This window comes from Trichechus manatus, unplaced genomic scaffold (genome assembly GCF_000243295.1).
Source record: "Trichechus manatus latirostris isolate Lorelei unplaced genomic scaffold, TriManLat1.0 scaffold00056, whole genome shotgun sequence".
Taxonomy (NCBI): Eukaryota; Metazoa; Chordata; class Mammalia; order Sirenia; family Trichechidae; genus Trichechus; species Trichechus manatus.
Genome location: NW_004443992.1, coordinates 3553647 through 3568717, shown reverse-complemented (window position 1 = coordinate 3568717; position 15071 = coordinate 3553647). Strand labels below are relative to the sequence as shown.

The following is a 15071-nucleotide window of genomic DNA, read 5'->3' as shown; positions in this document are numbered from 1 at the left end:
TATGGTGTTGGTGAAGAATATTGAATATACCATGGACTGCCAAAAGAATGAACAAATCTGTCTTGGAAGAAGTACAGCCAGAATGCTCCTTAGAAGCTAGGATGGTGAGACTTTGTCTCACATACTTTGGACATGTTATCAGGAGGGACCAGTCCCTGGAGAAGGACATCATGCTTGGTAAAGCAGAGGGTCAGGGAAAAAGAGAAAGTCTCTCAATGAGATGAATTGACACAGTGACTGCAACAGTGGGCTCAAGCATAACGATTGTGAGAATGGTGCAGGACCAGGGGTCGTCTCGTTCTGTTATACATAGGGTCCCTACGAGTCGGAACCAATTCTATGGCACCAGACAACAACAACAACAACAGTAACGCTGTTGACCTCATTCTTAGAACACAACGGAGCTCTTTAGAGACTGCTTTTAAAACATCTCCTGTATCCGTGGCATGCAGTAGCCGTTCTGTACATGCTTTCTATTATTGTTGTTTGTTAGGACATGCTCGAAGATCCATAGTGATTTGTTCTAAGACTGGGCTGGTTTGGAGTGTACAGAGGAGGCCTGGATGGGGCGGTGGTAATTCTGGAGCTCCAGACTTGCTGTGTTTACTCAGTCTGTTCCAGAACCAGCCCAAAGCTCTGTGGCCCCTAGAGGCTTCAGGAAAACTGTGCCTGGGATAAGGGGTGAGTAGTGGGAAATTACAGCCACCAAATGTAGGACGGAGCTCAAGCCCAGTCTGCCTCACTTTACAGCAAATGCACCTGACAAATGGGGATATTTCATCCTGCTTTCCTGGATGTTTCCTGGAAAGAGATAAACTTGCAGCCTTTGACTGCATCAACCCTTTCAGTCAGCACTTCATAATTGCAAGGTCTGCCACAGACGGCTCAAACAGCTCCAGGAGGCCCCTTTCTCCATTAAAGAACAATGGATCTGATCTGGCAATTTCCCCACCCCAGCCTCTTCCTAGCATAAGACAAAAGCACAAGCTAAATTGATGATTGTATCCATTTTTCCATTAAATGTGAAAATAAATTTGGATTGATAACCGTTTGAATTTTCATTAAAGCTATATTTTATGTTTGAAAAAAATTTTAGTCTTTATTTGCAGTTTAATTCACAAGTCCATGAATTCCACTCTGGATTGGTTAGGATCCTGTAAGCTTATTTCAGTAACCTAAATGAATGGTGTATCTGAGTATTGGTAGTACTAAATTGTGATCCCATATAGTGGCCACACTAGTATGAGTAAACTCAACAGCAGGCTTCCCTCTTCCGTCAGCTTGTTTGCTATCAGTCTGCTGTGTGTGTGTGTGTGTGTGTGTGTGTGTGTGTGTGCACATAACTCATTCTTTGGAATTCTCCCATGGAAAAGCAAAGGAAGGAAGCTGAGGGGAGGATGGGGCGATTGCATCCTGTACCCTTTACAGGGGTGTGGCCACAACTGCCTCAGCTGAGGGGACATAATGTGTTATGTTTTTTCACTTAAAATGCCTGAAGAATGCTAAGTCTTGCTGAAAGGCAAGAATGGCTCTCAGTGCTGTTCCTAGCTGGACGAGAGTTTCCCGATAGGGGCCTGACTGAATCCCACTTAGCATTTCCTTTCTGGATCCTTTGGGGAAGAGGAAGAGAAGCAGGCACATCAGTGAAGTGAGCCTGCAGAGCAATCAAAGTCCCTGTAGGACTCCAGACCTGCCTTGACTTCAGTTCTGGACACTTCTGTGAATGAAATTGCAAAGTGGGTAGGCCAAGTCCATGATTTTAAGGAGAATGAATCATTTTTCTTCTTGCTGCTTCCTAAATCTGATTTGAAGTGATGGATTCTACCCTGGGAAAGGCAGAGAGGAACTATTTGGGATTCAATGAGGTAAGCTATTGGAACGTTCTGGGAAATGAATTTCAGTCTCACCTGATTTCTTTGTCCAACTGTCTTTCTCTTTGAAAAGCTCTTAAATAATGGTTCCCTTTTAGCTTGATTCGGGATAATTACTAACAAGCTATGTAGTGCATTTTAATCACATTTAGTCATTTAACTCAGCATGGGAGATCAGTGCTGGGATTAAAGTATGTAAACATATTCAGATAAATGCCCAGTCACCTCACCGTGAATTTCCAAGGTCCCACTGGTATTCAGTGGGTTACTTTACATGTTCTACCTACAAGAATGCTTTTGAAAATGGCATTAGATAGAGTCTAAACAGATTTCATGACAGGTTGTCTGCCCCTGGAATAATTTTTTTAAAATGAATTTTAAAGCTCTTAGGGAATGAGATGTTGAAAGATTTATTTTTCATCTGAAGTTTATATGGACAGGTATTCGTACACATTCACGTTCCAGAGACTGGTGTAACAAAAATCTTAAAACCTTAAGAATAAAAGCATAGTTTTAAGGATTTTCTTGGGCAACTGTGGCAAACTGACCTACTTTTCTATGTACCTTCAAAAATTACAAGCAGAATATCTGCTTTAATTAATTGTCTAAAAAACCAAGATGAATCCAGGACAAAATGTTAGTTCCATCTTGTAGATGTTGTGTGCCGTTGAGTTGATTCCAACTCATAGCAACCCTATAGGACAGAGTAGAACTGCCCCATAAGGTTTCTTAGGCTGTAATCTTTAGAGAGCAGATAGCCAGATCTTTTCTCCTGCGGAGCTGCTGGTGGGTTTGAATGGCCAACATTTTGGTTAGCAGCTGAGCGCTTAAACATTGCCCTACTAGGTTTCCTAATTGTATCTTAACCCCTTATAAATTATTTTTTTCCAATGAAAATTTTACTTTTTAGGTATAAAATGCCTATTAGTCGTTCTCAAGGGTTATGTGTGTGGGGTGTTTTCTTATTGCTATACAGGGTGAAACTGCAGTGAGTGCCTGAGCGTCAGGCATGGTGACAATTCCTGTATTGCCCTGAATAGAATGTAGCCCTCTCTCTGAGAACATCTGAGAAATGCTCAGTCTAGTTAAAAGTAAGTGGGTGGTTTAGTGAAGATTCAGGTGAGCTGTCTAATGTCTGAGATCATTCATCTTCTGGTAAATCAGTCTTTGGGAAAGACCCACAGGAAGCAGCCACTTCTGCAAAATTAACCTTGGGAATCAATAGCAATGCATATTTCACATACTTCTAACTAATATTTTCAGACTGAGTTTGGATTGGCTCCAACAAGTATTTGGTTCAGTTCAATAAGGATAACCTTCTTTAAATAAGGTTAGCTATTAGAGTTTCCAGTCCTTATTGTATGAGCGCATTAAGATCAAAGGAGTAGTTTACTCCTAACCAAAGGATGCTTTTGTGTTGAACATTGTGTTTTATAATGATTGTTTATTTCTTAGAATGGTTAGCTGTTAGGTGCAATATAAAAGCCACGTTTTCATCCTGAAGATCTAGAGTTGGCTTTTAAACTTCACTTGCTGTTAAAGGGAATTATCTTTGAGTGAGAGCTTAGTTTTTGCATGGTATTATTATTATTTTTAATGATATTATTTTTTAAAATAATGATTAGAGAAAAGAAAGGAGGACATGTAATCAAAATCCCATTAGCATTTCTGGCAGCTTTTTACACATATAATGCTAAGGTAGAGAGTCCCAAGTTGAGCATTGTATTCAAAGTCTTGGTTTTATTGTGTAGGGAGATGAGGGGGTGTCCCCCTGGTTCTTTATCAGGACTGGCCTAAAACTTATTAACAGAAGTTTAATGTTTGTGTGACCTTCCAACCAAGAATTTGGCATATTGAGATACTATGTGTGAGGTACGGTGCTACGCTCTTAGTGACAAAGTTTATTATTACTGTACAGTAAGGACTTCTCCTTTGCTGCCTTGTCATTTGGCATCTGTTAATAAACAGAGTCTCAAAAAATACAAATAAGCATATTTTTGTTTTAATGTATATTTATGAGAAACTAGAACAAAATAAGTTTTAAAAATTAAGGAAATGATGTTGAGGAATTGTGCTTATGGGTTTTAAAAGAAGAAATATAGTTCCTGTTGGAAGAAGGAAGAAATGGATGAAAAGTTTTAAAAACTCATCTATTTAGCTCCTAGTATGTGCCTGTCACTGACTTCTGCAGGTTCACATGCTGTCCTCAAGGTTTCCTCATAGCTTTCCAAGCTAGAGAAAATGGAGGCTGTGCAGTCTCAAGACTTGTCTAAGGTCATAAATACAGTAAATGGGAGAAATGGAATTTAAACACAGGTCTGCCGATTCTTGAAATCCTGGGATCTTACCATCACCCTGGCAGCATCATTATCAACAGTGTATTACTCCCACTGCACCTGCAGTGTATGTAATGTACCTAAAAAGAGAAAACCTAACTTCTGGTAAACAGAGGGCTCATGTGGACTAAACACTAGTGATATATTAAATATGTTTCATTAAGGGTTCTATTGAGTTGCTAAGTGGCAGAGAATTAGAGCTTTATATTTCGATTGATTAAGGTTAAACGTGGGAAAGTTGGACTTTTGGGGGCTGTTTGAATAAAGGGAGGGAGAGGAAGAGCATGGTGGACTTAGTGAATGAAGTTATAGGATGGTGGTTTGGCTTGGGGAAGGCTTGGAGGTGGATGAGCCACCTCATAGGATCCATTGAACCGAAGACTCTGAAATTGGTTTGTGGCCTTTTCCACTAAGGGTGGATATTTACATCTGCTGTAGCTTTGTCTGCACAGGAAGGATAGAAATGGGAGGAGAGTCATGTTCAGGTTATTGCTGAAATGTTTGGTGCTAAACCTGGACATGAAGCATTGTTCCTCTCTATGGTCTACTGTGCACACAGCAGCCAGAATGATTTTTTTAAAACCTAGATCAAAATCTTCCAATGACTTTCCATCATCCTCAGAATGAAATCCAAACTCCTCGCCATGGTGCAGTTTAATGTTGAGGAACATGTCTCTGGAACAAGATAGCCTGGGTTCACCCTGCATGTATTAGTTAGCTGTTCTTAGGCAAGTTTTTCAACCTTTCTGTGACTCAGTTTCCACGTCTGTAAAATGGAGGATGATAATACTATCTACCTCAAAGGGTAGTTAGAGGCTTAAATGAGTTAATAAATGTACGTGGCACATAATAAGTTATACGGAGTGTTTATTATTATTATTGTTATTAATATTGCAGTCTACAAGCTGGTGTAGGACTGGGCAATGTTTCATAATGTTATACCTCAAGTCACCAGGGGTTGGAGCTGGCTTGACAGCAACTAACAACAAGCTAGCCCCTGCCTATCTTTCCAATCTCATCTTCTCCCAAACTCTGCTCCTTCACTCTGCTCTAGCTGCATCACTTTGTTGTTCCTTGGTACATGGTAGGCTTGTTCTTATTTCATGTTCTTGTATATGTTTGTCTTCATTACCTAGTGCTGCCATAACAGAAGTACCACAAGTGGTTGACTTTAAAGAACAGAAATTTATTTTCTTGTAGTTCTGGAGGCTAAAAGTACAAATCAGGGTCTCGGCCATGTTGGTTCTTTCTTGTCGGTAGTCCCAGGCATTCCTTGGTTCCTTTGCTTGTAGGGAATCCTCACATGTTGTATATCTTGTTCTGTTTGTGTTGTGTCTTTGTGTTTATTCTGGTCTTTTTATAGCTCAGAAGTAATTAGGTTTAGAAGCCACCTTACACTGGTATGACCTCAACTGATTGACAACATTACACTAGGTTACATTATGGGAGGTGATAGCATTATATTACATTAGATGTAAAGTAATTACATTACGTTATGGAATTGGGCAAATCTTCTGCAAAAGACCTCGTTAAAGTGTTAAAAAGTAAAGATGTCACTTTGAGGACTAAGGTATGTCTGGCCCATGCCATGATATTTTTAATTGCCTCATATGCATGCAAAAGCTGCACAATGAATAAGGAAGACCAAAGAAGAGTTGATGCCTTTGAATTATGGTATTGGCAAAAAATATTGAGTATACCACAAACTGCCAGAAGAACAAACAAGTCTGCCTTGGAAAAAATACAGCCAGAGTGCTCCTTGGAAGCGAGGATGGTAAGACTTTATCTCAAGTAATCTGGACATGTTAATTAGGAAGGCCCAGTCCCTGGAGAAGGATATCATGCTTGGTAAAGTAGAGGGTCAGTGAAAGAGGAAGACCCTCAACAAGATGGATTGACACAGTGGTTGCAACAATGGGCTCAAACATAACAACAATTCTGAGGATGGTGCAGGACCAGGCAGTGTTTCGTTCTGTTGTACCTAGGGTTGCTATGAGTCGGAACCGATTTGACAGCACCCAACAACAACAACAACAACACATCATGGAAGGTGACAGCATTACATTATATTAGATGTAAGGTAATTACATGACATCACACAACACGACAGGACACTATACTACCTTATGGAAGGTAATCTGCTGAACCCAAGACCGCTGATTTAATCACTTGTAATCACTCCATGACAGCAACTAGACTAGTGTTTGGCCAAACAACTGAGAACAATAGCCTTGCCAAGTTGACACAAAAAATTAACAGTACGTTTCTTGCTTGAAATGCCCATTCTGCCAAATCTCCCTCACTTCATTCACTCCCTCACTTCATTCAGATCTGTTGAAATAGCACTCTCCCACCAATCTGTTTCTACCCTACACCTGGCTATCTTTCTTCAAGGCACAATATCATTACCTGACATCACCTTATATTATGTGTTGATGTATCTGCTTATTGACCACCTTCCTCACTGGACCATAATCTCCATGAAGACAGGGACTTTGACTCTCTTATTCCCTTGAGAATCCTTGTTCCCTGTAATATTGCCTGGCAGATAGTGGGTGCTCAATAAATATTTGTTGAACTAATTTTTAATTTCTTTCTATATCACTTCTACACTTGCTGTTTTCTTCTGGGGCAAACTGTTCCTCCCAGCTCTCTTTAGACTGTCATCACTTTGCCCCAAACTGTGGACCTTTAGAAAAAAAATCATTTACATTTTCTCATGCAAGTTCTTTAGCAACAGGAAGTCTTTTCTAAAATGTCAGCCTTGGTGCGCAGAATAAGTTTGAGGCATTTTAGGGTCATTGTCATAAAATATTCCTGAGGGGCTTAATTTTGGGCCTTGTGCTAAGCTGTTTACTAAGCTACCAAATGCTGGCCATATTTGACCCTTTGAAAGAGCTTGGACTCATGTTCTCATTATAAAAGTATAATTGCCAGAGGAAAATAGCTTTAAAAATATGATGGGGGAAAATTATGTGCTGACAGCAAATTGTACTTGACAAAGACTCTGGAAAGTTTTAAACCTCAAATTTTACAGGGAGCATCTAGTTTCTGCTGATATTTTAATTATGAAATTGGATAAAACTATTACAAATGCCTTATTTTGTTTGCATCATGAGATTATAAATTTTTATAGTAGCCAAATAAAATAGATTTCTTGAATAAGTAGACCTTTAATATTTTTCCATTTGAAGTATTGTCAGAGAATTTGAGTTCTGCTATGAGTCAGAATTGACTGATAACCAAAAGGTTGGCAGTTTAAGTCTATTCAGAGGCACCTCAGAAGAGAGGCCTGGCAGTCTACTTCTGAAAAATCAGCAATTGAGAACCCTATGGAGCACAGCTCTTCTCTGACACACATGAGGTCACCATGAGTGGTAATTGACTCAATGGCAGCTGATTTTGGTTTATTCAGTTAATGTCTTAACGATCATAATCAGAAGAAGATAAGACACCTTTCATTCATCAAATCTGAGCATCTGTGTGCATTCTTGGCATTTGGAATATGTCAGTGAACAGAACAGAAAAAGTCTTTGACCTCTTGGAGTTTACATTCTAGGAAAGAAGACAGAGAATATACAAGAAACATAAGTAAGTTATATATCATGTTAGATGGGGATAAGGGTTTTGGAAAACAAGTTGAGCGGAGCTGAGATAGTCCAGAAATGCCGGAGGAGGAGTTGTGGTTTTAAACAGGGAGCCAGGGTAGGCCTCATTGAGAAGATGATGTTTAAGCAAAGAATGGAAGGAGAAGGATTGAGCCATAAGGATATCTGGGAGAAAGTTCCAGGCAAATACAACAGCTGCAGCAAAGGCCTAAAGGTAGATTCCCGACTGCTTTTGAGGACATCGGGGAGGCCAGACTGGCTGAGTAAAGTGAGGAGGGAGAGGGAGCATGTAGGGAAAGATGAGGTCGGAGTTCTATTGCAGAGGCAAGGACAGTTCCTGTAGGCCTTTGTAAGCCTTCATAAGGACTTAGGGTTTACTCTGAGAGAAATAAGGAACCACTGAAGTGTTTTGAGCAGAGGAGAGATGTGTTTGAATATGTAAACATTAGCTGTGTTTCAGATTGTCTATTTTATCGGCCCTCTCTGAACTGCTTATTACTTCATATTCTGGGCCATGACTGAAATTCTTGGGAAGAATTTGCTGAAATAAGCCCATGATTTTCTTCCTACTAGTCTGTTGGTGGTCTCTCCCTTGTCAAAATGAGTGTTTAATTAAATACTTTAGGATCAGCTGTTTTGTATAAAAAGTTGTTGAGCAGTACTTCATACCTGTGCCCAGCATATCTGGAGGTGTGAGTGTTCAGGTGGCTCCCAAGGGCTGTGGTGAGGACCCAGGTGTAGATCACCCCAGCATGGTTTTAGTGAAGCATTTCCGATGCTCTGGGTTGGACTCCATCACCCCCTGGTGGGTGGCCTCCCATAGAGATAAACAAACCAAACTAGTTGCTGTTGATTCGACTGAGACTCATGGTGACCCCACTGTATGTCATAGAAGAACTGTGCTCCATAGGGTTTTCAGTGGTTGATTTTTTGGAAGTAGATCACCAGACCTTTCTTCCAAATTGCCTCTAGGTAGACTTGAACCTCCAACCTTTAGATTAGCAGCTGAGCACATTAACCGTTTGCACCACCCAAGGATCCCATAGAGGTAGGCAATAATAAAACATCTCTTTCATACTTGGTGCATGAGGTTGAATTCAACATGTGTGTCCCAGCTACTCTCCACCCTGCCACGTATTCCTTTCTGGCAGCGATGCTGTCCCCATCAGAAGCTGTGGTGTTCACACCTTCCAGTGCACAAATACTTGCAAGGCCACATCTTGCATCTCTCTGACACATTGCTCTCAGCAAATCTTTCTTGTGCCTTAAAGAAAATGGGCATTTAAGTGACTTCAGAGCCATGGTGGCGCATTTCCAGCGGGTGCATTCTCAGCTGGTGGCGTACTATCATGACTGTAATGTCTAAGCAGGTCTTAAACCGAATCCCTCTCTTTTCCATCCAGAGAGGGATTCAGTTTAAGGAATTAGGCATCAAGGGAGGGTAGGCTAAAAACTAAAGACAAGTTTGCAGATTCATTAATGAACTCTGATTGCACTAAATTAAGAGTAGTGCTCTGTTTGGTATGTTCAGTGGTAAAGGCTTTCCCTCCCTCACAATATAATTCATAACTCAAAGTCATGGTCATTTTTTTCCCTCTCATGTTGCGGTAGGACTCCAGTAATGTGCACAGTGTATGATACTGAATGTGCAGTTTGGACAGTTAAGCAGCCCAGGTGAAGGTGCATTCTTTGTTCAGGTCTAGAATATTCATTTTCATTCAATTGTAGCTTAGTATTGCTCCCCAAATCCCAGACAAGCCATCTCATTCCCCACTGTAAGCAGAATAAGGCCAGCCCCCTTATGATCCAGTGTTAGCACATAGTTAGATTCAGTTTGTATCCAAAAAGTAATTGAAGATAAATGCAGATCTTTATGCCATTTGTTTTTTAGAAAGTATAGGGAGGAGATGGGATTACTTTAATGCAAAACAAAATTTGTAAGCATCTTTTTCACCCCTCTGGCACAATCTGTCACATGACATTTTTCTCACAAAATTTCTCATCTCTTCTCAACTCCCCTGGGTTGATAGAAAGATGAGGACTTTGAATACTTGTTTGTTCCTATTTTGTTTCCATTACTCTATGGAGGTTTGGAAATATTAACATAGACATAGAAACATTTCCAAATCCAAATTATGTTTGATATATCTGATCATGTCTCTTATATATTCTCTTAAAGCCTATTCACAGGACTTTTTCTAAAAATCCAAAAGTAATGTGTAGGAATAAAATAAATCTTAAAAATAATTCTCACATCTATCCACTCCTGTGCATAAACTATTATAGGGAAGGAGGATTTAAAAAACTAAGTTTTTATGTTTACATGATTTTAGCTTTCTGTGGCATTTTTTAAAAAGTATTTTTAAATTTTGTAGTTACTCTTTCCAGTCACCCTGTAGGTTAACATAATTAATCCTACTTTTCCAAGGGAGAAAAGGATATTGTCATTTGTTCTTTGCTTCCGATGACCATTTATGGAAACCAAAAAATGAACCTTGGAAGGTGAAAGATACGTCTAGGGAATGATGGTGAAGCAAAGGAATGAATGGGGACCTTAATGACTGGCTCAGAGTTGCAGATCTCCCAGAGGATATCTCCCAAAGGCACTCAAGCTTGACAGATCCGGGGCTGTTATTAACTATATATGCACACTTGGAGCATTAACTACTTCCTCCTTTGTCCTCCTTTGACACTGTAAAAGTACGCACATCTCTAGTATAGCCCTTTTCTTTAATTGTAGGCATGTCTTTCAAGTACCCCCATGTGCCCTACAAGTGTTAACCATCGTCTGTGGGCCATGAGGTCAGAAAGCTTGGGAAATACTGCTTTCAGGCCTATTCTTTGCATCACTGCCCTTTCTATTTTTCCACACAACAGCGTAAATGCTCCCTCTTTCCTTTTCTCATCTTGGCTTGAGGTTTGCTGTCTTTGGCCTTATATAAAAGACTGTCCTAGCAGACATGATGACTTGGTTGTATCTCCCGAACACTGTTCATGCTGTGCTCTGTGTTGACTCAGTTACATAGCCGAATATCCCTTTTATTCATATCATCTTGAGCACTGTCCTATTCTTCCAGCATTATTCTTCCTTTCCTTTTTATAAAGGCTTTTATAGATGGGAGCTCACCCCAGCCCCTTTCTTATGAATGAGCTTTATGCTGCAGCTGTAGCAGTAGTCCCGGTTGTTCTTTGCTGTTCTGTCTGGCATCATTGACCCACCTGGCCAAGTCCAGAGATGCCATCTTCTTTTCACCCTCCCTCTCTAATTCTCCCATATAAAGACAGGCATAGAAATCCATAGTAATAATCTACTGGAAAGCAGTCATTGAGAAAAGTATTTATTAATATTTTCCCCTTTATCTGTTTTCCATTTATTTTAGAACTTGTACTAATTTTTGAGCTAAGGAAAGACTGATTCAAGTTCTAAAATGAATGAATGAATACCGGGTTATAATTAAGCTAAGAAGTGTTTCTTTGGATTTTCCAGATGAGAATTCTCCAGCCAACTTCTGGGATTCTAAAAACAGGGGTGTGACTGGAACACAAAAAGGACAAATTGTATGGAGAATTGAGCCTGGGCCGTATTTTATGGAACGTAAGTAACTAAGCGTGAAATATAAGCTTCAGTATGCAGAAATCTACATATTATTTCTGAAAGTTATTTTCAAATGTTTGGTTCTGATTTATATATTTATGCTGTGTAGCTCTGATGGCCCAGTGGTTAAGCACTTGGCTGCTAACTGAAAGGTCAGCAGTTCAAACCTGTAAGCTGCTCCCTGGTAGAAAGATGTGGCAGTCTGCTTTCATGAAGATTCACAGACTTGGAAACCCTCTGGAGCAGTTCTACTTTGTCCTGTAGAGTTGCTCTGAGTCAGAAGTGGCTCAGTGGCAAGGGGTTTGGGGCAGCTCAAACTGTGAAAATATATTGCCTTAGAAAATTCCCATTAGAGAATGTTCACATATTTTGAAATAAGTAAATGTGTGTGCGTGTATATATGTGTGCACATACATAAATATGTACATCGTATATATGTAAATATATATATACACACACATGCTTTATGCATGTATGTTATATAAGTTATATATGGTTATTTTAAGGCGCCCTGGTGGCGCAGTGTTTAAGCACTTGGCTGCTAACCGAAAGGTCAGCGGTTCGAACCAACCCAGTGACTCCGCAGGAGAAAAGACCTGGTAATCTGCTTCTGTAAAGATTACAGCCTAGGAAACCCTATGGGGCAGTTCTGCTCTGTCCTATAGGGTTGCTGCGAATTGGAATCAACTTGATAGCATACATCAACAACATGGTTATTTTAAATATCACACATTTTTATATGCCCTTGTATATATATCTGTAAGTTTTGTTAAATTACTTATACTAATTTCAGGAAGCAGAAAGAATAATTCAAAATATCAGTAATTTAAGAATTTTACTTGACTTTAGAATACTTCATTATTATTTTTCTTAGCAGCAGAATAACTAGCAGCCATTGGGTCTTGGTCTTTACAAAGGGTTAATGAAGTAGCCTAGGGCATGCTGCCATGGAGGTCAACTTAATAGGAATCGCAAATTAGCTGCAGATGACTCAGCCATTAGCCAGTTGATCTGATGTTATGTTTATTTCTGAATACAAATGCTTATATATATATATATATATATATCACATGGTGCACGTAAACATCTCATCCCTTTTTATTTTGGATGGAGGGGGTAGTTTATATTTGCCACTAATATTGTTGGGAACATAGTAAATACTCAGTAAATTTCTGTGAAATAGATAAAATGAATAAATGCTATACTGGTTGGTCCAGGTTTACGGAACCATTTACAGACTATATTTTTCTTTTTCGTTAATGTAGAAAAATTGAGATCCTTAAATTTTTTTCCTGAATTGTTGATCTCTGTGTAAGAATTAAGATTTGTATATGCAAGGGATTTAACTAAGAGAGAGAATGTGTGAATTCTAATACTTAATGATGATATTTATTAAACCTTGAAAAATAAGAGTAACCCAAACCAAACCCCCACTGCCATCAAGTCAATTCTGAGTCATAGCAACCCTGTAGGACAAAGTAGAACTGCCCTATACAGTTTCCAAGGCTGTAAATCTTTATGGAAGCAGACTGCCCCATCTTTCTCCCATGGAGCAGCTGGTAGATTTGAACCGCCAACCTTTCAGTTCACAGCTGAGTGCTCAACCACTGCGTCACCAGGGCTCCTAATATTAGAGCAAGTTTTGATTAAATGGAAACCTGTTGCAGGTATATATTTATTGAAGCATATAAAACATAAAAAGTTATTAAAGAAAAATTAAAAACTATTCCTTTGAATTGCCATTAAAGGCATCAGACAGTTTCTTCCACTATTTTTAATGGTAGGCCAGAGCTTTCTCTAATCCTGCTTCTACCCTCTAATGAGTGTCTTCTTTTCGTAGTTCAATTTTATGGCTACATTCCCTCTTTTAACCTAAAGTAGATGCAATTTTTAAGGACAATTGTTCATGATATGTGGAGAAACAAAAGCAGATACATACAGCATAACGCCAACTAATAGCATAGCAAGCATATAAGAAAAGGTTTGGAAGGAAATTTGCCAAAATGGGAACAAGAGTTGTTACTGGGAGGTGAGATTATGGATAGTTTGTTTTTCTTGCTTATTGCATCTTCTCTTAACTTTCTAACATTTGCACAGCTGGCATTACTACAAAAGTAATGAGGGAAATAGAAAGGGGAGAAAAATGTGAGGAAAATGGAATGGGAAGTAGTTTTATGTTCAGTGTGATTCCTCTGAAAGGATCCCAGGGTTTAAGGGAAGCCTATTTGGGAAATATGGCCAACTCAACTTCAGGGAAAAAGGTAAAACCACCTTCTGTTCACTCCATGATGCTGAAAACTGCTGGGAATGGTTACCTCTTGTTGGAGGGTGTGGATTTCAATTATGGGGCTTGTTTGAACACCTAGGAAGAAGTTAGCGTTACATGCTGCTATAGTTTGGAACACTATGTGAGAAAAACCCTGTCTGCAGAGTAAATGTCATGATTGATTTTCTTTCTCCTGCGAAAGAATTAGATGTGTAATGTCCTGGCTGATTAGGCTATGGTAAATACCCCTTCTTGACAAATGTTTTTCTCTATGTCTCACTCTAGTAGTGTATAGAAGTTGGCTTGACATTAAAGCTAGGAATTGGAAATGAAGAAAATAAGTTTTTTTTTCCTCCTCTAATTCAGCATTTTCACTTTTAATTCTTCACACATAAAATTGGAGATATTATGTAATATGGTTGTAAAACTGGAAATACTCAGTAATATATATTTTTTAAGAACTCAGAAAGAAAGTCTAAGGACAATGAATAGGAATTTCAGGAAGATTCTACATTAGAATAAGCTTGTCTTCAGTAAATCAGAATGAGGCCTCCCCCCAAAATCCCTATCTTTGCAGTATCAAAATGTCTCAGGTTGTATTTATATCAGTGCTTAGAAGTAAAATCCGATCAGACATCACTTTTTTACCCCATGTCTGACTAGAGCAGACCTAAGAGGACATCACAGCATATCGTTTTGCTTAAATCTGTCGAGCTGGAGCTTGGAACCTAAAAAAAAAAAATTGAGGTTTGGACAACTTCTGAAGTTCTGAATGTTTTCAGCTTCTGATCTTGAAAACTCACGGTATTTTAAAACTTTTGCTTTCATCTTCAGAAAGAAAATGTGTTTATCCTTAGCCCATCAGAAGTTCATTCAAAGTAAAATTCTCTGAAAATTGATCTGAGTTTCTGGGAAAACCTGGGTTTGAGCACTGTCTAGGCTATTTCAGAATATAAAGAACAGCTTTGGTTTCTCTGGATAAAACCCCCAGAGGAGGCAGGTGAACCAGACATGGTCTATTTGAATGGATTGGAAGGACAAAAACATGTTTAATTTTGGGTAAATGACCTTCCTGGACATTGGAGAGGAAAATCAGCTTCATCTGCACCTATTTGTCATAAGACTTGTCAAATATGCATCAAGTGAGCTTAGGCTTACAGAAAAAGAATGGATTATCTGTATAGTATGCATACTTGAGCTGTGAAATGTAAAAGGTTTTAAAAGCTGTCTTGGTGGAGTTCCAGCAAAATGGCGCTCTAGGCAGAGGCACCACGCTGTTCCTCCACAGCAAAGATCCGAAAAACTAAGCCGAACAGAGAATACAACAATCCTGAAACCCTAAAACATCAAATGAAGAGATAAAGAACTCAGCCAAGCACCAAATGGAGTGAGAAA

The 15071-nt window shown here is 39.2% G+C and overlaps 1 protein-coding gene across 1 annotated transcript in view; it reads left to right on the top strand.

The window, feature by feature from the left end:
• The window catches only part of HECW2 (HECT, C2 and WW domain containing E3 ubiquitin protein ligase 2), a 438203-nt gene that overhangs the window by 237509 nt on the left and 185623 nt on the right, over positions 1-15071 (top strand). Inside the window, exon 5 of the mRNA XM_004378178.2 lies at positions 11303-11410. Within this exon, the coding sequence (XP_004378235.1) occupies positions 11303-11410 (108 nt within the window). The remainder of the gene's footprint in view (positions 1-11302; positions 11411-15071) is intronic.